This window comes from Mercurialis annua, linkage group LG2 (assembly GCF_937616625.2).
Source record: "Mercurialis annua linkage group LG2, ddMerAnnu1.2, whole genome shotgun sequence".
NCBI lineage: Eukaryota > Viridiplantae > Streptophyta > Magnoliopsida > Malpighiales > Euphorbiaceae > Mercurialis > Mercurialis annua.
In genome coordinates this window covers 3,319,238-3,342,644 of record NC_065571.1, presented here as the reverse complement: position 1 = coordinate 3,342,644, position 23,407 = coordinate 3,319,238, and the positions used below count along the sequence as shown (strand labels likewise).

At 31.1% G+C, this 23,407-nt stretch overlaps 2 protein-coding genes and 1 long non-coding RNA gene across 3 annotated transcripts; 2 read left to right on the top strand and 1 right to left on the bottom strand.

Moving 5' to 3' along the window:
• Positions 1–4,172: 4,172 nt before the first annotated feature.
• LOC126667098 (major allergen Pru ar 1-like) lies at positions 4,173–5,613 on the top strand. Its single transcript, XM_050360064.2, has 2 exons — positions 4,173–4,435; positions 5,136–5,613. The coding sequence occupies exons 1-2, from the start codon at positions 4,252–4,254 to the stop codon at positions 5,426–5,428; spliced, it is 477 nt and encodes a 158-aa protein (XP_050216021.1). The 5' UTR covers positions 4,173–4,251; the 3' UTR covers positions 5,429–5,613.
• A 5,130-nt stretch (positions 5,614–10,743) lies between these two features.
• On the top strand, positions 10,744–11,945 carry LOC126666933 (major strawberry allergen Fra a 1.06-like). The gene is made up of 2 exons (XM_050359852.2): positions 10,744–11,055; positions 11,423–11,945. Exons 1-2 carry the CDS (start codon positions 10,872–10,874, stop codon positions 11,716–11,718), a joined length of 480 nt encoding a protein of 159 aa, XP_050215809.1. The 5' UTR covers positions 10,744–10,871; the 3' UTR covers positions 11,719–11,945.
• A 9,314-nt stretch (positions 11,946–21,259) lies between these two features.
• LOC126667161 (uncharacterized) lies at positions 21,260–22,093 on the bottom strand. Its single transcript, XR_007638099.2, has 3 exons — positions 21,923–22,093; positions 21,617–21,664; positions 21,260–21,503 (listed from the first exon to the last, which is right to left on the bottom strand). It is a non-coding gene; the product is annotated as an uncharacterized LOC126667161 (long non-coding RNA).
• Positions 22,094–23,407: the final 1,314 nt, after the last annotated feature.

Sequence of the window (23,407 nt, the reverse complement as noted above, 5' to 3'; positions counted from 1 at the left end):
TACTCGACGTTTCCGAAAGTTTATAATTTTACTCTGGTTATTTAAAACATGCAACCTGACTCTCTCTTTCCCCCTCTCCCACGTGCTTTCTGACACCCAACTTAAGAACAAACCACATATAATTAAGCAAACAAAAATTACATGCTCATTTATTTTTGTTAACACCTAACACTAAATAAAATGGAATGACTTTATTTATTTTTATTACTGACACTGAATTAAACATAATACTAAAATTTATTAAACAATATGAATAGTGATATGGATTCTTTATATTTTATTTTATTAAATATATAAAGCTGCCAATAACCTATAAAATTTAAAAAGATTAAAATTATTACTAAATTATTATCATAATATTATTATAATTTTTTATAAAAAAATTATTTGACATGATTTATCATAATATTATCAACAACCTTATCATAATTTTATTACAATATTATCATAATTATAGTATTACATAAAATTATTTTACATGTTTTATCATAATTTTATCAACAATCTTATCATAATATTATCAATAATTTTATTATAATTTTTACAAAAATTTCTTCATTATTTTTATATAAATTATTTTACGTGATGTATGGAGAATTGAATAGCCTTATCATAACCTTATCATATCATCATAACCGAATCATAAATATCATCATAACCTTATAGAAATATTAGCATAATCTTCTTATAATATTATCATAATATTATTATGCAAATTTATTTTACGTAATTTATCATAATCTTATCATAACTTTATCATAGCGTTCTCATAATATTATCATAATCTTATTATGAAAAGTTGTTTTACATAATAGTATCATAACATTCTCATATTATTATTATTATCATAACCTTATCGTAACTTTTTACGTACATAACTTAGTTTTTGTAATTTATGCATAATTAAATAGCATTTTCACAACAGCACCATAATATAATCACAACTCTATCATACTATTATTACAGTCTTATTATGATAATACCTTATCATAACCTTATCGTAACTTTAATCTCTCTTTGATTCAAGTTATCAACAAATTTACCATACTGTTATCATAACGTTATTTATCTTTTATCATAACTATATCATACTATTATCATAACTATATCATAATATTATCATGACGTACTTTATCATAACTATATCGCAACTTTTTATCATAAACTTATCACAATATACTTTATCATAAGAGTATCAAAAAATATTATCATAACATTATCATGACGTATTTTATCATAACTTTATCATAACCTTATCATATTATTATCATAATCGTATAATATTATGATATTGATATGATAACGTTAATAATACAGATATGCTAACGTTAATGATACCGAAATGATAATCAAGCATTTTTCTTGATAAAAAATCGTTTTTCGCTGCAGTGTTATGATAATGATATGATAACGTCATAGTGATAACGATATGATAATCAGACGCTGTTTTCTGCAGAAAATCGTTTTTTTCATCATAAATCCATTTTTAATGCAGATTTTCAGATCTTAAACTGAAAAGATTTAAAAATAAATTTTTTAGATCTAAGAGTTAAAATAAATCGTAATAATCACCACGAGTTAAGAAAAAAAGTGCTAAAATGTGGAAGAACGACGAATCGACGGCGGAGTGAAGACGAAGTAAAGGCGGAGCAACGACGGAATAATAATGGATCGTTGAAGGAACAGCGGCGGCGTGATAAAGAAGAAAAAAAATAAATGAAGAAGAAGAAGAAAAAAAATGGAGAAGAAGAAGAAGAAGAAGAAGAAAGAGAGAGAGAGAGAGAGAGAGAGAGAGAGAGAGAGAGAGAGGAAAATCTGAGAAAAAAAAATAGAGATACACGTGTTAGAGACTTAGAGTAAAATTAAAATGCTTAGAGTAAAAAATAATCAGAAATAGGTATTTTTATAATAAAAAAAGATTTTAGAGTAAAAAAATAAATATACTAAAAAGGTGAGGTATTTTTTCTATCTTTTCCTCGTTGAGGTAAAATTTACTATTATTTTAAAAAGTAGAGTGTTTTCTCTAATTTTCTCATTTTTAAATGCAACTCTAAAATTGATTCGAATCCGGTTTGATTTTCTAATTTACTATTCAAGTCCAGTATATGTATTAGATTTATACAGATTTAGAATAGACTTAGTTCATTTAAAATATTTTTAAAAGTCCAAACACATCTATAAAAAGATAAATTTAATATGAACTGAATTCCGGGTAGAATTTGAGATCAAAAATTTTAAATATTCAAATTCAATTCAAAATGGATGGGCCTATGAAGATCAGACTAATACTAGGCCCATGATTATGGTGAAACTTTGGGCCAATCTGTTCCCAAATGGGCCACTTTGCCAAACACTCACAAGTCATAGTTTAATGAGAGATCCAACCCATTCAGCTAGAGATAATTAAATGGACTTAACAATGTTTGTTGAACAACATCTTGTTAAGATCGTATTCGACAAATACTTTTCCCACCGATGATTAAAAAAAAAAAAAGGTTTGTTATTTTTTAAAGTATTATTACCTTTTTAGTAATAATGAAATAGTAGTAAAAATTAGTATATGAATTTTTCATGTTTTAATATTATATCTTATTCTTAGGTTATGTATGTTGTTATTATTAAAACAAGTAAAATTGCAGGCAAGATAAGTAAAGAATAAAAACAAGCAAGAGGCCGGTGGTCAACATTAATTGTTTGTCAGTTTCTTTATGAATTAAGAATTAAATAAGACCCCATTAAATTTATAGTTTTTTGATATTTTGAATTATAAATAACTTCATTTTCTTGAATATGCATATGGAGAAATATTTTGATACTATAGATTTGTATTCTTGCTTTATGAGAATTGCGAAAGATTTGGAATAAGTTTATATTTATCTATTTAATTTTAAATTAGAGTTAAACACCTTTCTGATAAATATTTAAGAATAAATTTAATTTTAATTATGTAGCTCCCCCAAAATTCATTAGAATTCTGAATGAATAATTAAAAAAGAAGCAGTAATTTGTTTGGTTGAAAATAGTAAGTCATAATGTGAAGAAAAGTTAAGCAAACCTCAAGCAAACTTAATTTTTTTTAATCAAGCAAACTTTTTTTTAATCAAGCAAACTTAATTAGAGAGCCTAATTATTAACCATATATTATATCGACCTTATATCCAATTTCTATCATTTGTTACCTCCAAGTCAGCCCTTGAATTAATGAAATAAGTCAATTTAATCCAATTGCTTAAAATAATTTCAAGGAACTTAGAAAACGATGACACTATATTATTTTATATATGCACCAACTACCTTGGTTGAGCAAGTCAAGCTCTTAATCTGCACTTCAAAGTCTTTAATTTATTTCAAATCACTAACAAGCGCAAGCCAGGTCAATACCCATACAGTATAGTATAATAGAACAAATTACTTTTAGATCCTTTCAAATATCATAATTCACAATTTGATAATATATTTTCGTCTCTTTTATTTTCTGGTTTCCCATTTAAACCAAAATTCAATGTTTTTTAGTTTATCTTTAATTTAGTTGACCAACACCAATAATAAATAAAAAAATAAAAATATTAACGGAAAAAATGCAAAAGCATATCGTCTGATTTTCAAATAAGATGGACAAAACTATGAATTATATTATATGTAAACAGTCTTGAAAATAGTTTGCTCTATATCATAGGTTACACCTATTTTAATACATCGAGATGTGAATATGGTTTTATATTATTGTTTTTCAGTCTAATTTAAGATAATCTTTCTAGCATGAAATAAAAAAATGTAAAAAATCAAAAATATATTTTACAAAAATAACTTTGAGATTAAAATTTTCACTAGTGTTGCATAAATACGAACAAAATACTATAGAACTTGATAAATTTTTGTACAATATAGCTCCTAATTATTGGTGCATTTTATTCAAAATTTTCTGTAATTAAACATTTCTTCGTTTACTTGATCACAAATGAATTCATAGTAAATGATGATGCTGTCACTAGGAATATCCTATCATTAAGTTATTTATTATTTCGTTTAGATGTAAATTTAATAAATCAAATCAAAGTATTTGCTTGGTCATCTAAGTTTTGCAATTCTAAATGTAATAATATATACACTAATTCAACTCTTTCAGACACAATCTTTACCTATAAATAGAACCTCTTGTTCTCAATATTTCTTCATCCCAAAGACAACACGGAATTATCATATTTATTATTTAATAGTTTTAAAAACTTCAAGTTCTATATATAATTAATCATGGGTGTTGTAACTTATGAAATGGAGGTGGCTACATCAGTCGCAGCAGCCAAAATGTTCAAGGCATTTGTGATCGATGGAAGCACACTCATCCCCAAGATCTTGCCCCAAGGTATCAAAAGTATTGACATTCTTGAAGGAGACGGTGGCGCCGGAACTATCAAGCAAATTAACTTCGCCGATGGTAATAATTGCATGTGTCGTTATATATTTCCACTTTTAATACTGATTAATTTCAGGTCAAGTAATGTCAACATGGCAATTGATATTTAATTATTATAAAAGTATAATGATAAAATAATAATTATATAAAATCCTTTCGTTGGAAGAAAATTAAAGTTTAGCTATTAAATTGAAGACCTAATGGACCAAACTTGTCCAAAATCTTTTCGACTATTACAGTTTTAACCAAATCAAGTTTTAAAAACTTTACAATTTTAGCTCAATTTGAAAAGTTTTTGCGGCTTTAGCCAATTCGCCCAATCAACTTAATAGTGTATGCATAATTTGACATTAATTCATAAATTTACTTAAATGTAAAAACATAAAAACAACAAAAGCTCTTAATTAGCTGTATATTACATCGATTGAAGCAAATTGACTAAAATCACAGAGAATCTTTGAACTTAGACTAAAATTGTAAAATTTTAAAGCTTTGGTTAGAATTCCAAAAAGTAAAAAAGATTTGGATTGTATGACCTACTTGGCCTAATGAAACAAATAAAAGTATCATAACTAAAATGAAATATCACAAAAATTCATTGACTCTAATTATTTCAAAAAAAAAACACTAATAATATCAGTTTAGTTCATTATTTTGAGATTTGTGTCAATTACATACAAACAACAAATAAAATTCCGTATAAAAATGTTTTTTTTTTCAGCAAGTCATTTCAACTATGCAAAGGAGAGGACAGATGCAGTAGACAAGGAAAATTTAACATATTCATACTCAATGATTGAAGGAGATGTGTTAGCAGAAAAACTTGAGAAAATCACTAATGAAATTAAATTTGAGGCAACTTCTGATGGAGGATGTGTCATTAAATCTCTGAGCACTTACTATACAATTGGAGATTTTGAGCTGAAACAAGAGGATATTAAGGCTGGAAAAGATAAATCCATGGGCTTGTTCAAGGCTGTTGAAGGTTACCTCTTGGCCAATCCTGATGCCTAAACTTTTTTTTTTTTTTTATTTCTTGTGTTGATTTGTGATTTTCAATCCATTTTATTTTTGTTTTGTTTGGCCAAAGGTGAAAATTGGCAGTAATAATTGTGTTGGTGTGTTATTGAAGCTTATAATGATGTATTGCTTTGTATGAATATTAATACTTGAATAATTGGGTTATATACCTTTTGATATTTTAATTTTTGCAAATAGTCTTTAATTATGAGATTAATTCAATCTGGTGGTTACGGTATTTTGTACTTATTTCAAATTGGTGATTATACTTTCATTTGTTGCAATTTGGTTATTGAACCACGATTTTACTAACATCAGGTGGATTATAAGTAATTTTCGGTTAAAATATGCGTACATAACAACCGAATTTTAATTATTTATGCCACTTTATATCTTATATTTCATGTACACACATAATCAATCAACAATTAATTCAATAATACTTTCTGACAAAAAAATCTTCTTGTTGCAATAAAATGGCAATATATGAAATGTTACAATAACCGACCCTCAATTTAAACCTATTTGTCTGCCATATAACCTCAAATTATATACACAACGACTCTATAACCCTTTCTAATTTAAAATGAAAGGTAAAAAATGTGTAGAATAACCATTCATACAATCAAAAACCAAATCATCACCTATTAAAATAAAATTTAAGAATATGTTTAAATTGAGAATTAGATATAATTAGCACAGATCATATTGTCATAATCGTCTTAAGGATATTTTTGTTAATTTAGTTAAAGATATGAATATAAAGATAATTTTATCAAAAACATTATAGATTAGTCACTAAAATTAAATTATTTGAAATATGGTAACCAAAATAAAAATCAAGCAAAATACGGTGACCATAGAATCAATTACTCAATTATTGACAGAATTTGAGAATAAAAAAACCAAAACTATATTGAATTGGATTGTAAAATTACAAACCAAAAAGTAAATTTAAAACTAATGCTCTATTTATATACACTACTGAAAACAATTTCTAGCAAATGCTAAACACACAATGAAGCATGGTTTGATGAGCTAACAATGAGATGTCTCTGAGCTGTCAATAAGCTGGAACTAAAACAAGAGCAGGAGCATAAATTATCAGAGTTGGAACAGCCTTGATGCAATAGAAAAGCATATACTGTGTTACCCCCCCTCAAGTTAGGCATAGATGTCAAATATGCCGAGCTTGATAAGAGGAACATCCTTGATGCAATAGAGAAGCATGTATTGTGTTACTCCCCTCTCAAGCTAGGCATAGATGTCAAATATGCCGAGTTTGATAAGAGGAGCAGTCTTGATGCAGCAGAGAAGCAACATTAGCGCAGCAGAGATCAGCTTAACCCTTTCTAATTTAAGCATGTATCTTTCTCTAGTCACGCAATTAAAGACCCTAATGCCCCTGCTAGTCATAGTACTATTTCTCCTAATAAAGCCCAAAGAGTTAGCCAACCCAACAAGCCCATAAATTCTAATATCCATACTAATAGATTCATTGTTAATTCTGCGCCTACAACTTTGGACAGGACTAAGCATTCCGTTGTGACAGTCACTTACAACAACATGTCTCAAAAGGATTCTGCAAACAATTCATACAACTCGGTTTGTTTGCCTACTACGGGAGATGATATGGAGATTGGTTCTTCTGATGTTACAGATAGCTCTAGATATGATAGAACATTTTGCTCTTGATGCTCCACCGGATAGTATATTCCTTGGATTTCTCATGATTTTTATGGAGTTTTTATAGTATGTTTATGGCAAAAGATATAAAAAAACTCTTGTAGTTTTTACAAAAGTACAAATCAGCCCTTTTATTTTTTTGGGGTATAATTAAGCCTCTTTATTTTCAAATTGAACAAATAACTCCTTTCATCCAACATCATTAGAAACACTCGTTATTGACTGACATGTCTCCCATAATCATATAGGAAAAAAGTTCAAAAATAATTTTAATATTTAAAATATTTATCAAAAATTTGAGGGGGTAAGTGTAATAAAAGTAAAGTAAAAGGGTTTATTTGTTGGTTTCGTGCAATAATATTTAATTAAAATGAGCTACTGCTTCCTTTAACATTGTCGTATAATAAGACACATATTTATTAAAAGAAAAAACCTCTAGATCATCCAGCAATAGAAGTACTAATTAAAATTATACATTGGTATTGATATGAAAATTATTTGACGAAATCCTTGGCTCCAACTTGCCTTATTCTACTTATAATATTTTCTTAGCTCTCGTGCAATCTAAATAGTGGGACATCGCTATGAATATTATCAATATTCATAATTCAAAATCCTAAATTAGCAACAATTTTGACACCAATTAATCCTAATTAAAATTAAAATATTTAATAACTTATTAAAAATTCAAAATCCTAAATTCGTAAAAATTTAACATCAATTAGTACTAATCAAAATTAAAAAACTCAATAACTTATAAAAATAGCGCACAATTTAATAATCAAACACTTGAAAAAGTTAAAAAAACTAACCTTATACGATAGCTAAATAGAATGGAAAAAAAGTAAACAACATTCATCCCAATTTAGCATTTGATGCCTCTCGATCATTTCTTACACATGATCTTTCACCATCTTTAAATTAATTTCATACATCTAATAACTTATGGTACTTCTACTTAAATTAGAATTTCATTTAAACTAAAACTTCTATTATTTATGATTTAATTATGTATTATCTAAAATTAAAAATATTGTATGGCTAGTTAGTAATGGCTCTTTGTTCAAATACTATTCCGGCTAGGATACAATGGCTTGAATTTTTCAACATAAAAATCTTCTAATTAGATTAGTTTAAAAGTTAAAACTAACTCAAAATTAATTATCTACAACTCATTATTTAACTAAAACACTAAAATTTCTATATGGATACATTATAAAATAACTAAATGTTAAAACTTTTTATTAGAATTATATTTAGTTAAGTTATTTTATTAGAATTATATTTGTATTAAACTTCATATTTTTTTAAATTAATTTATAAAGGGTTTAACTTCAACACAAAATATCAAAAATTGAACCCAAATTCAAGAAAATAATTGAATCGTTCAAAAAAATATAAAGTTAACTGTTCTCAAATATGGCCAGATTATTAGATTATTATTGATTATTTCAATATTTAATGCCAAATACTATTCCAGCTAAGCTAGGATAACAATGATCCGATTTTTAGAGTCCTACATTACTAATACCATTCCAGGAGTAATATATAGCTTTAGACTTCTCCTTTCTCTAAAGTTACTCTCCTAATTAATTACTCTTTGTATTATATTATTTAAATTATTTTTTTGTTGACTTTATTTTTTTAATTATAATTTATACCCTTAATGAAATCTACTATCGTAATTTTGCCCCCCCCCCTCTCCCACATATAAGATAGTTATTATTATAGATAGATAGATAGATATAGATATAGATATATTAATTAAACGTATGATATAAATTTTTTATTTAATTGTTTTTAATTTTTTCATCCTTTAATTTATTAAATTATCAATTATATTTTTGTATTGGATAGAGATGAAATCTAAAAATTTAAAATTGGGTACAAATGATTCTTTTACAAGGTCAGGGTATAAATAAAAAAAAAGTTTAAGGTGAGATGTTTTTAAATAATTAGACCTTCTTTTTATATGTCCATTTGTAATAAAACATACATATTAAAAATTCACTAAAATTCTTTTTAAAAGATAAAAAAATCTTCCACAGAAGTACTAAAAATCAATATATTATTAAATATTCTTTCTACTCCACCAATTAAAATAAAAAAATAATAGAATTTCTTTTTACAATTAAGCAGTAGTTAATACTTCTTTCTCTAGAAGAATTCTCTTTAAATAAAATTTCTTCATCTTCATCCTTCGAAGGGTGAGAAAAGATGATTATCGGGTTTCGATAGAAAATCACCTTCTCTCAGTCCAAAAATAATAAATAATAGTATATCGTTTTAATCTTTATTCAATAAAATTTCTACGCTATGTAACTCTTCGATATGGAGTTTGTCCTTTTCTTAAAAGAACTTTTCATGTGTCACATTTTAGGATATTAGTTTCGAACAGATCAAATACCTGTTTATATATATTACTTTTATATTATTGTTTTCTTGAAATGCGATGTTATATTTTTATAATAATACCGCTAGTAAAATGCAAACTCACTCAGTATTTTCCCAAATACTGACCCCTCACTTTCGATGTCTTTCAGGTACTTAGTGTCTGAACTTAGCTAGAAGCCAGTTTTGGAATTCGGAAGTCAGCCGCGTATGTATAGCTCCTCGACTTCCGTAGTGCTGCAGTAGTGGTCCTGTGTCGACGGAGTCGTAGCCTGACAGCAGAACATTTTGATTATATGTTACTTGCTGTCTATGTTTATATCTTTTTGGTAGGCTACATACGATATGCTTTTTTCACGGCACCAGATGCCGGTGATACGTTTTAATACACTAGTATGTATATAATTCCGTGAGGCCAGTTTGTACGAGGTACAGTAATTAGAGCCCACGTGGATATCATAAAGTTTAGTGTAAATATTTGTATATATGTATATATATGTTTGCTTCCGTTGACGTGTATTTTGTTATATTATTGCGAATTTTTTTTTTTTATAAATTAAACTTGCTACGGATTTCAGAGCTATCACTCTCATTCCCTAACGCCGGTCTCGGCTCAATAATTTTGATCGTGACAGTCAAATAGTAAAATGTAAAGTAGCATTGAAAGCCAGCCCCATTACTTCTCAAACTATTTGTATTGTATCTATCTAATAATGGAAAAACGTTGAAAATTGTGTACATACTCCTGTATGAAAAGTGACACTTAAAATTTAGGTCCCGCTAACACATCTATTAGCTGAATATTTTAATGCGTGGTTCGCAGCTACCAAAATAACCAAGAAACACATTAAACACTGTACAATGTAAGGGATTTGAACTTCAACTTTAAAATATAGTATATAGATTTTTTATTTTTTTAATTGAATTTTTGGGAGTATTTTAATTTTTTTGGCTTTTTTGGTGAAGTGCCACGTAACATCTGACATGGATTGATAAGGGGTCAAATTTTTATTGAATCTGATATCAATAGTCGCCGCCACGTCACTTTTTTTTTCAAAAATTGCTGACTTTTTTTTGTTTCAGGGGGTTTTGTATATAAACTGCCACAAACATCAGGAGGTTTTGTGATCATTTTTAAATATCAAAGAGTTTTGTGATCGGACGTACAAAAATCAAGAGTCATGAGCGATTATTAGCCATAAGAATGCCATTATTGTTAAGATACTGTTTGCATGAAAATAATTGGGCCAGTGTAAACAGGTACGACATGATCATCACATAATTTGGTCCTATATTACCCAACACATTTCAACAATAATTCTTCATCATTTTTACATTCAGTTGATCATCATAGTTAATCATGGGTGTCCTAAGTTATGAGGCAGAGTTCAGTAGCTCAATCCCTCCGGCCAACTTGTTTAAGGCCATGGTTCTGGACATGGTAACTCTTCTTCCTAAGATCTTCCCTCAGCTTTTCACAAATTTTGTGACTCTTCAAGGAGATGGAGGGCCAGGAACCATTAGACAAGTTAACTTAGCCGATGGTAAGTCCATTAATTTTATTTTAAATTTAGAAGTATTTTTTTTAGTCATTTTTTGATGAGTATAGCGAAGTTTGTGCATTATATATGTAAACGAGAAACAAAAAATAGTGGCAAATTTGTAATTATGGCGATTTTGGGTTTTGAAAGATTTTTTTTTTGTTTAGCATTTAGAGAGCTTAATTCAATGGAAAACGGATCAAGAAATGAAACGCACGCTCTTTACTAATAATGTTCGATGCTTTTCGACTAAATTCCGTTGTTTAGACTTTAGAGTTCTAAAAGTGGCTTTTCTATTTTTACAAATATTTTATTAAACTTTCTAATAATTTAAATTAATGTTCAATGCTTTATTTTGCAACTTATTCAGGCCGAACTTTAAAGGAGAGGACTGAAGCAGTTGATAAGGAGAATTTCCGATACGTGTACTCTATAATCGAAGGTGATGTGTTAACGAACAATATTGAAAAAATCTGTAACGAAGTTAGTTTGACGGTTGCGCTTGACGGAGGAACCATCTGCAAACGCAGCAGCCGTTACTTCACTGCCGACGATGTTGATGTCAAAGAAGAAGAAATTAAGGCCCATAATGAAAAGACTGATGGAATTCTGGGAGCTATACTCAAGGCCTTTGAACACTACCTCTTAGAAAATCCTCTAAATTAGCCTATTTGTGTGTTACTGCTATGTCTTTTCTTTTAGTGGAAGAAATAATTAGCGGAAGCTGAAGCAATATTCCAGAATAAATGTTTTTACGAATAATGTGATAATCAATTTTAATGTATTTAGTTTTTTGTATGAAAGACGGAATTGTTATAAGAAAGAAGTATGAGCTTTAAAAAATTGCACTGAAAAAAGGAACTAAAATGACGAAATTAGTCTTTTTTTTTTAACTTTTGCAAAAATATGCTTTGATTTTTTGTTGTGAAATATTTTCTTTAACTCTTTTTGTTTGCAAAAATATGTTTTTTTTTAATTTGCCAATTATCTATCAAAAAAGTGTACTTTTACACAAGAAAAAAATAGAGTGTATTTTTATAGATATTTTGTTGAAAATAAATATCTTTATATATATAAAAACAAACAAACTAAATTCCCATAATTCTCAGGTTCTTCATATTCCATGATGTTGATGCAAGTAATTTTGTTCTGATAACAAGCAAAGTGGACTGCGTCAAAAATCAATTAAGCAGACATCTACAAATAAAGTCGTATTTAGAGCCCCAAATGTCTGATCCCATTGTAAACAAAAAAAGATGAGGGACTTTTGAAGACTCTTACCTTGAATAGATTAATCAGAATAACTGATTAATATAGATTATCTTATAATCCCCATGATTATTATAAACTATTATAGTTTTGCTTTTAATTCATAATTACAAGGAGAGTTTAAATAGGCTAGACTAAACTAAAAAAGAAAAATACTATAATATTAACTATCCTAACAAGATAAATCTCAAGGTACAGGTGAGTTAGTAAGGCGTTTTTCTACTTTAAGTGAGGTTACGGGTTCGAACGGTACTCATGTATGCAGCCGTTTAAAACTGGGGGTTAGAGCGTTGCCTCCCGTAAGAGACCTACCCGGCTCGAATAGGGATTAGTCTGAATCTAATTCAAGTGGCTAAAGTTATCCAGTGTATTTTTTAAGTTTCAATTTCGAATAGGTTTAATGGTAAAAAAAATACAAATCTTTACGACTTGTTACAATTTAAACCAAAATTTTGAATTTCTGCAATAATAGCCAAATTGCATTTTGTTGTTGTAATAATAGCCAAATTGATGGCCAAACTTATTGTTTTCAATTGGCCAAACCCATCCTGAAGTCCTTCTACTTTCCACTTTTTTTTCAAAAGATCCTTCTACTTTAATTTGTCGTTTATGTGTCCCTTTACTTTTATTTTCTTGGTTGTAATGTCCCTCGATGGATGAAACGCGGAAAGTGTACCACACTCTCCGTTAACTATCAAAATTGACGTCAAATAATAATACGTCACAATTTAAAAAAAAATTAAAAAGAAGTGGCTAAAAATCAGGGACCAATTCGCACCTTTTTCCTTTTATCTTCTCCTCCCTCATTCAAAACCCATATCTCTGTCCATTTTCATCTTCTTAAATCTTTGATTTGCTTACGTATATCTAAAAAACAAATCAAAACCCATATCTCAATTTTCTGGTCTTCTTTTAATTATTTTCATCCATTATCACCTGCAAATGAGTTTCACTTAGAAGGGCGAAAAGACATTTTAACATCAAATAAAGAAAATAAATACGGAGTGGTTGAAGTGATGCTTTGTTTGTTTGCCGAGAAAGTTGAAAGGGGTTTCAAACTAAAGCAATACAGTGATTGAAACTCTTTTTTTCTTAATCCTCAGCAAAAGCATCGGCCCAAGAAGAAAAAAGATAAAAAGAAATATAAATGCCATGTTTGGTTACTGAGAAAGTAAAAGTTTCATGAACAAAAAAAAACTCAAAATCATACCCAGATAGAGAAAGACAATTGGGTTCGGCTTTGTTACTAAAAAGAACAATGATTTTGAGAATTAAAAGATCTTTTCAATGACAGAAAGAGATTCATGGTGGTGGTGTTGATCGATTGGCGTCGCTACTTCAGGTAATAAAGTGGCATGTTACTTCAGGCGGTGATCGGAAGTGGACCATTAGGCTCGGCGGGAATTGATGGACAATCTCAGCAGAAACCTAAAATTTGATTGTCTAGTGTTAATGAGTTTTTTTTTAGTTAGCTCTTTTGTTCATGGATTGAGGACAAAATGAAAATGTCACTTGAACAAATACAGGGATTTATGATGACCATGGTAAAGTGATCATTTTGCCATCAAAGTTACTTTGTATTACAATATTTTATTAAATTACAATTTTATATGAGATAAGTCCTTTCACTGCTCTAAAAATTTATTTACACTCTCAATTACGGAGAGTGTGGCACACTCTCCGCATTTCATCCATCGAGGGACATTATAACTAAGAAAATAGAAGTAGAGGGACACATAAATGACAAATTGAAGTAGAGGGATCTCTTGAAAAAGAAGTGAAGAGTAAAAGGATCTCGGAATGTGTTTAGCCTTTTCAATTAAAATATTAAATTATTATTATTTTTGATGTATTTTTTTTAACCAAAGATAGATATATTGAAAAAGAATTCAGGGAACAAACAAAACCAAAAACAAAAGTATTAACAGAGAACCAAACTAAGAAAACCTAAATTCTAAGCACTGCTCTCTTAACATTTTGAGCCAAATCATGTGCTAAAACATTAAAAGCCCTTGGAGTATGACAGAAGGTACAAGCGAGAAAAAGGTCCTGAAGATGCCAAATATCCGTACAGATTCCCCAAGCTGTTGAAAGTTGAGATTCATGAGTAGTAACAGACTGAATAACCTGCAGTGCATCCCCTTCAAATATAACCTGCTGCCAATTCTGAGAAAGAGCCCATTTCATAGCCTCACGAAGAGCTAAAAACTCCAAAATTCCAGGGTCCCATATGAAACGAAAAATAGCACTAAATTTTCCAACAACTACACCTGTATCATTACGAGCCACAGCTGCAATTGTTCCAAATTTAGCATGTTGACTAGTAGCAGCATCGACATTAATTTTAATCCAATTAGCTGGAGGTACACAAGGCATATATTCATGTGCACTTGGTAAAGTCCTGTCATGAGATGCCAAAAGGAATTGAGAATATATAAACTCTTGGCAAGCCTGAGAAGCTAACCTGAGAGTAGTAGATGCTGAGGGAAATTCTTGATTAAAAATGATAGCATTACGAGTTTTCCACAATTGCCACAGAATAAAACAGAAAAGAGTAAAAGATTCCATAGATGGATCCAACTGTTGAATGTCAGCACAAACTTGTACCCATAAGTCTGGAAAAGAACATGAATGCAAACAATCCACTCTAAGAGATAAAGGTGACAAAAACCAAATATGTTGAGAGAAGGTGCAATTAAATAGCAGATGAGGTAAAGTCTCAATCTGCTGACAATGAGGGCATAAGGATTGCACCTGGAATCGTTGTAATAACTGATCCCCTGTAGGTAAGGCATTATGAAGACAACGCCAAATAAAGAGACGAATCTTAGGTGGAATTGGAGCATGCCAGAGAAATTTCCAGTCTTGATTTGAGATACCATCCACAGAGGATAATTGAGAAGCATTAAGCTTATTGAAAAGATAATGATATCCTGATTTAACTGTATACTTCCCAGAGGTTTGATAATTCCAAATTAATCTATCAGCACAATCAAAAGTTGGAAGAGGAATAGATAAAATATGTTCAATATCCTGAGGAATAAAAAGCTGACCAAGTAATTGAACATTCCATTGTGCTGAATTCTGAGAAATTAGATCATGCACCAGAGGTGGTACTGTAGAAGGATCAATACCAGGGAGTAACCTTGGAAGAAAAGGGAATTGAGATGGAAGCCATGGGTCCTGAAGACAATGAATAGAGTAGCCATTATTGCATTGCCATCTTATTCCTTCCTTAAGAAGAGTAGCTCCAAATTTTAAACTCCTCCAACCCCAAGAAGGCCTGGAACCCAAAGGAGCTGTAAAGAGATCCCCAGATGAAAAATACTTTGCCTTGTAGACCTGATGAAGCAAGGAATCAGGGTTATGAAGAACACGCCAGGCCTGTTTAGCTAAAAGAGCTTGATTAAAAGACTGTAAATCCTTAAAGCCAAGTCCTCCAATTGACTTACTAAAGCATAATTTTTTCCAAGAGAGCCAATGATATCTATGTTCATCTTGAATCTGACCCCACCAGAAATGAGATGTGAGACTATTAACTCGCTTGCAAAGAGATAAAGGGAGTCGAAAACACATCATTGTGTACACTGGGATAGCCTCAATCACTGCTTTAATTAAAATCTCCTTCCCACCTGAAGATAAAAACTGCTCTTTCCATCCCAACAGTTTAGAAGAAATCTTGGATAGGAGAGGAGCAAAAGTAGCCTTTTTAGAATGCAAAATACAAGAAGGAAGGCCTAAATAAACTCCTTCAAAACCTCTATTTCGAACTCCTAATCTGGCAGCCAGATGCAACTTGAGAGAATCTGAAATATTTTGGCTAAAGAAAACTGCAGATTTCTCATAATTAATCAATTGACCACTCATTCTGCCATAGGAAGTAATAATAGTAGAGATTATGTCCACTTGAGCCTCAGTTGCTTTAGTAAATAGGATAGAATCATCAGCAAAAAGGAGATGAGATAATTTGGGACCCTGCCTGTTAAGTGATAGGCCTGAAAAACTACCAGAAACCATGGCTTTGTTAATCTGAAAAGACAACCCCTCAGCACAAAGAACAAACAGTAAAGGTGACAAAGGATCCCCCTGCCTGAGTCCCCGAGAAGGATGAAAAAAACCATGAAGCTTGCCATTGAGTTGAATGGAATAAGTAACTGTGGTAACACATTGTAATATCCAATGAATAAATTGACTATGAAAGCCCCACGCCTGTAGGATAGTAGTCAAATAAGACCATTCCAGGCGGTCATAGGCCTTACTAATGTCCAATTTAAGGGCCATATAACCAAGATTACCAGAGTTGTGAAGGCGAAGAAAATGCAAAACTTCATGAACCACCAAAATATTGTCTGAAATAGATCTCCCCTTAACAAATGCATTCTGAAAATTACTCAATATAGCAGGGAGTATAGACTGCAGCCGAGTAGTTAAAATTTTGGAAATTATTTTGTAATAAACATTACACAGGCTAATAGGACGTAAGTCCTTAACAGCTTGAGGATGTTTTGATGTATAATAATATATTAAAAGTCACAAGAAGTGGCAAAAAATTCATATGTAGTTTCTTTATTTGTTAATGCGATTTTCATTTTATCAGTAAGCTGAATTTATATGTCGCTAATGTGTCGGTATTTGGTCGGCTTGCCCGACCAAAATACCGACTGATCTAAGCAAATTTACCGACGGATTATCCGTCGGTAAATTGGCAACGGTTGACTCTTTTGGGTCGCTAAATGATTAGCGACCCAAAATGTACCGACGGATTACGTCCGTCGGTAATCCGTCGCAAAATTAGATTAGCGACGGATTTTAGCCAATTAGCGACGGATATTTCCGTCGCTAATTGGCTGATTTCTTGTAGTGTTAACAGGCGCAAACATTGAAATAGATCTTAAAACTAATTAACTCCTATCTACTTCCCGAATTCAATTATTGGAGGATACTAAATGATAAATCGAATAAGGCATTTAGAAAGCTTATAAATGTCATCGCATACACCAAAAATATCATCACATACACCAAAAAGGTTTGAGTTTATTTAAATTGCAACAAGTTATAAAGGTTTGAGTTTTTTTTTGCCACTAAACCTTATAAATATCATCACATACACCAAAAAATTAGGCATTTAAAAAGCTTAATATACACAAATATATACACACATCATACCTTAAGCAAATCAAATATTACAGACTAGACATATCGGATGGACACCAGAGAATACAAATGCCCGTACCGTGTAGTGATTCCGCCACCAAAACCATTCCTCAAGTCACTAAAATCAGCCCTGAAAGAAACCTTTTTTCCCGATGATCCTTTCAGGCAATTCAAAAAACAGTCAGCAGCTAGAAAACAGTCAGCAGCTAAAAATAGAAGTTGGTTAGGGTAAAATAATTTCTCTGTCCATATTGGAATATATATATCCACTATGTATATGTCCCGATATTTAAAATCTACATAAATTTGATATAATCAATTTGCAAAATTAACGGATCATATTTTTCAAAAAAAATTAATAATATATTTAAAAAACCTGTCAAAGTTATGTCTAAAATAAATTATTTTACCTATCTTACAAATAGTAGCTTTTAAATGACAAAAAAAAAATTAAAAAATAAGCAATTTTCTGTCAGCAAGTAAGGTTTTGCTAAAAGTTATTCAGTGATAAGTCATTATTAGTGAAATTAAAATTTAAGTATCAAAATATAAGAATTTGAAAGTCGACATATGAACTCTAAAAATACTAGTATAATTTAGGTAACCCAGAGATAAATTGTAACTCAAATTTTTTCAAATATTCCTTCCTTAAAAAAAATCTGATTATGGATTCAAACTTGGTGAGAATTGAGCTTCTGGTGGCGGATAATGCAGATTCAAGTTTCGTGCCACCATTAGTGTATGCAATGTTGGGTAGCTCAAGAGATTTGGCAGTAGGAACTGGGGCAGTAGCATCACTTCTCATATCTTCAACGTTAGGAAATTAAAGAAGTAAACCCTAATGAAAACCCTAAGTTGTATGTTCAGTTGGTATTTACTCCAGCGCTGGAGTTTTTCAAGCTACTCTTGGATTTTTAAGGTCAGTTTCTTAAACCCCACGTCATCTGAAAAAAAAACTCACTTCTGTTCTGTCTTTGTATCTGTGATTGTCTGAACATTGCATCATCATAGTATGACTTGAAGGCATTATAATATATGAATTATAATGATTTGTTGTTTAATGAAATGGCAGATTAGGGTTTATAGTAGATTTTTTGTCGCATGCTAGATTTTTTGGTTCATTTCACTCACGCTACTGATTTTGTTTCAGTTATGCGTTCCGTTTTTAGCCACACACACCAGGTTATATATAAATATTCCGATACTACTTTAAACACACATAGTATTTAGTTTTTCATGGGAGCTTATAGTGCTAAATGTGAACTTTTAGGTACTAAATCATTGCTCTTAGCATCAGCTGGATACTGAAACTTTATTTTGTATCAAAGTGGTACCATATAAATTAAAAGTATAAGGACTTAATGTTGACAAATAAAAGTGTAGAAATATAGGAGGGGGCGGAACTAGAAATTCAAATACGGATTGCTGTATGCATCCTATCATAATACAGCTACGAGCGAAGTCAATGAAGGAGCAAGATGCTGCAGAGTCTTGGAGGCTAGACATTTTAGTCTTACATTGTATAGAGAAAGGAAAAGAATGTTACATTGTAAGAGTGTTGATGACTTTGAAGCAACTGATGTGAAAAATCTGAGTGTGGTGCAAAGTGATAGTGGAGTCAACAGCAGAAACGGAGAATCTAGCGTAATTCAAGTAACGGCTGTTGACACCCCCGCTGCACTCCTCCCATATAACACAGAACTTGTAAGGACTAGCAAGGATGATGAGCCGCACAAATTCCTCCGGGCCAAACCAAAAGGTACGAGGAAGTTTAGCAGAATAAAGTTGCTTCTGAGGAACCATGTCAAGGGCAGTCAAGCGCATATCATCTGAATTATAAATATAAAGGATTCCATCTGAAACGGTATAACAACCCACAAATCCAACAGGAGGAGCTGGTAGTAAATTGTATCGGGAGGCAGCAGCAATCCACGACGGAGGGAACAAGTGAGTGCTTACAGGTAGGGGCAAACTAGATACGGTGAGTTTCGAGAGGTCGGGTTTGGGGATAGGGTACGACTTGGTTTTATCGTCAAGATTAAAAGCGTAGCCCCAACACTCGGGGCGACCCCAAAACAGATGCAACCAGCGACCATCGCGATCAACTGCAGGGAATGCTTTACCAGAACTACTATGGACTGGCATGGTATAGCAGGTCCTCCAACCCTCGCTAGGGTTAGAGGTGTCCAGACAGCGGATTTTGTTCGAGCGGATTTTATCTCTCGAGCCGGAACGTCGAACTTCGTCGAGGACATCGCGACCGCCTATGATATAAATACAAGAACCAATAGCTGCACAGGCAGTATTAAGGAGAGCACGATGAGGGTGGTTAAGCTGACCTGCTTCTTCGAAAACTGGGGAGATTGTATCTCCCTCATCGCCATGCTTAATCACATACCAGTGGTTGGTGGCGCTCTCATAACCTGCTACCGATCCCATATTTGGACCAACTCCCATTCTGGCTACGTGAAGGTAAACCGATTTCTTCGACTCCTCGCCACCCATTCTATCAATCCCCAATTCAACAACCTAAAGCTATGGATGTTATGCGGCTTATGCTCTAGGGCACTTTTTATGGCTGTTTTTGTGCGCAAATTACACCATCCATCTCATGGGCTTGGCTACTGATTTTTTGTTCAAAGCCTGGCCCCAATCGAGACCATAAAAAGTCCGCTATTTTATGAACGGACTGTGGCTTTTATTTCTATACGATTTCTTATGTAAGCTCCGTCCAAACCCGCATATATAGAATATAAGGGCCGAGCTTGAGTAAGATTTAAAGCCCGAGCTCGTGCTTTCATAAAAAAATTAGAAGCCCGACAAGCCCGGCATCTGAACAGGTCTCATCCATTCGATCACGGGTTATTATACCCGTGTCTCAGATAAAACAAAAGTAGTCGGTAGTTTGTCAAAAACATCAGAGAAGAGGAGCAATAGCAGCAAATTAAGAAAAAGAGGAAACGTTTTCAATAATTGCATGTGAAGTTGTCTTTCAATTATTCAGTGGCTTTAGAACTTTTCCAAATCTATTACTCCCTCCGTTCTTTTTTAGTTGTCCACTTAGCCAATTTTATTTGTTTACAAATAGTTGTCCATTTAGAAATTTTATGTGATATTAACTACTTATGTTCCAAGTTTACCCATCCCTAATAAATGACTCTATGTTTTAATTTAAAAAACATTTATTAACTAATAGAGCTATATTAGTATTTTTCTTTATAAATTAAGACAAAATAAGCACTACCTTGGTATGTGCAATATTGGCTAAATGGACAACTAAAAAAGAACGGAGGTAGTATTTAACTAGATATTAGGACAACAAACTGTTAGCTTGTAGGTTTAAATCCTTCCAAACGATCCTCCCTCTCTAATTATTACAAAAAAATAGAGATTTGATCATTGGCTTAGATATAATTTGGTCGCTCTTAGGGGTGAGCATCGGTCGGTTCGGTTCGGTTCTAAAAACACTCAAACCGACCATACCGAAGTTCTATTATTTGGTAACCGAACCGTTATAATTTTAACCAAAAACCGAAAAAAAAATTAACCGAAAATTTCGGTCGGTTCGGTTCGGTATCGGTTTTATAAATCGGTTTGGGCCCTTTTAAAAATCCATCAATTTTATGGGCTAAACAATTAAGGTCTTAACAAAATAGATTTTTCAAAGGCATTTTTCATCAAAACAGAAAGCAACATATATTAATTAATTTAATACATAAAAGTATAGTTTACAACAGAATAAGAATGCAATAAGTTTGAAATGAAATTTAATACAGATTACAAGTAAATAAAATAACAAACTCTCATTACAGAATTTGAGAGGCAAATTACATCCAATTCCAAGTATCCAACAACTTAACTAATTAAGTAGCAAAAATTAAAGAACTACAAATTAAGTCTACTATATTACAGTAATTGAAAAATCAAACTAAATGTAAAGTAAAAGTTAAGAAAATTAGGTGTTAATTATTAGATCAAAAGTCAGTCTGAGTCTCAGAATTGGGGCCAGAAACCATAGAATCAAGGGGCTTCCATACATATGCCATGAAGATAAAACAAAAGATGAACACAAATTAGTAACTAAAAAATAGCAAGAACATAAAACCTAAAAATAAATCTACAAATCAAAAACCCTAATTACCTGTGCTTGTAAAATTAAAGCCAAACATGAAAGGGGTTCCAGAAATCCCTAGTTCATAATATGGATGAAAGAAAAAAATCATCAGTTACACATGTAACGAAGAAATCGAAAGCAACAGGGTTAAAAAGTAGGAACAAGGACAAAGTGAATAAGGGTATTACCTGATAATCACATGAACAAGCATAAATCCCACGTTTTGAACATGAAAATGAAAAAAAGATTATCAATCAGACAGAAATCAAAAAATTAAGACATAAAAATTGAAATTAAACCTCTAATACAGCGGATAATCGAAGATATACTCACATAATCTTCACCAAGTAGTGTATTGTGTAAGATTTAAGAGTCAATCACTAATAAAACTGAGAGAAAATACGATTTTAGGATTAGGGTTTATAGGAGAGCGAGAGTCTGAGGGAAAAAAAGAGAGGCTGGCTGCGCTAGAAAGGAGAGGAAAATGATTAGGGTTAGGTCAAAAATTAAAGAGTGTTTAAATATGGAATGCTGGACGTCGCCGTTTAGAGGAGAATAGGGTAATTAAAACGACGTAGTTTAGGGGATTTCGGTTTGTTCGGTTATTCGGTCGGTTCGGTTTTAAAATCTCTAAAACCAAATCATTAACCGAAATCCAAACTACCCTTATTTACAAACCAAACCAATCCGAAATCACCAAACAACCGAAAACCACACTAAATTTCGGTTCGGTTCGGTCCGGTTTTTCGGTTTGGTTCGGTTTCTGCTCACCCCTAGTCGCTCTACATAGATCCGTTGAATTTAAACATTAATTTTATTTCAAACGTATTCAAGCCGAAGGCTGTAAAATTAAAATTTAACGGATGAATTTGAATTTCTTTTATCATATAATTTTTTATTCCCGAAAAGTTTGTCTGCACTCATATAAATATAATATGGGCCGAACTTAGATAGTAAATATGAAGTTTATGGTGGACTTAAGCTGAACTTAAACTTACATTAAAAATAGTCAAGTCCAGTTAGATTGAGCCCGAGCTAGTTCAAACCTGGCTCATGAACATTATCTATATTCAAGCATCTAGATTTTTATCATTTTTCAATTGATATTTTAATTTTTTAAAAAATATACTCCTTCTGTTTCATTTTATTTGTCACTATTTTAATATTGTAAAAATAAAAAAAATGACAAACAAAATAGGACGAATAGAGTATTAAATAAATATTTTTATCTATTTTTCATTAGCGAGGTATGCTAAAAAAACAGATCTCATTTAAATTTAAATTTTATTATAGTATCAAATAAAAATTATGGATGTAAGTGTAAATGATATCCTTATCTATTTAGAATCAAAATGAGCAATCTCATTAGTAAATTATAGGTGATTGAAAGCTGTCTAAATGTATCTATTGATCTACCGTAGGTCTATTTCTGGTTAAAAAAACATTTTAAAATGTTGAAAACTGAAGAAATAAAAGTTTACGCACTCTAATATTAGATTTAGAAATATTCGAACACTATTAGTATAATTTTCCACTAATTAATATTTTTAAAAGCGAGCCACAAAGTCTCAACTCCGGATTTTTTAGAGTTTAAATTTTTAATTAATTAATCATCCAAAATACCATACATTTTTTAAATTTTTTTGTTTATATTTCAAATTTTGAAAGTTGGAAATTTTAGTCTATTTTCTAAAAAAAATTCAATGATAGCAATTTTTTCTAATTGGAATAAAAAATTATTCAAATATATCCTTCATTTTTAGCTTGTAGTCTAAATATGCCCTTACAGTTTTTATAAAAAGTACAAAATATTGTAAT

What these genes read in the sequence shown, in the direction of transcription:
- LOC126667098 (XM_050360064.2), top strand. Translation starts at nt 4,252, where the DNA reads ATGGGTGTTGTAACTTATGAAATGGAGGTGGCTACATCAGTCGCAGCA. An exon ending in GCAAATTAACTTCGCCGATG is followed by an intron (nt 4,436 to 5,135) that starts GTAATAATTGCA and finishes TTTTTTTTTCAG; the next exon opens with CAAGTCATTTCAACTATGCA.
- LOC126666933 (XM_050359852.2), top strand. Translation starts at nt 10,872, where the DNA reads ATGGGTGTCCTAAGTTATGAGGCAGAGTTCAGTAGCTCAATCCCTCCG. An exon ending in ACAAGTTAACTTAGCCGATG is followed by an intron (nt 11,056 to 11,422) that starts GTAAGTCCATTA and finishes CAACTTATTCAG; the next exon opens with GCCGAACTTTAAAGGAGAGG.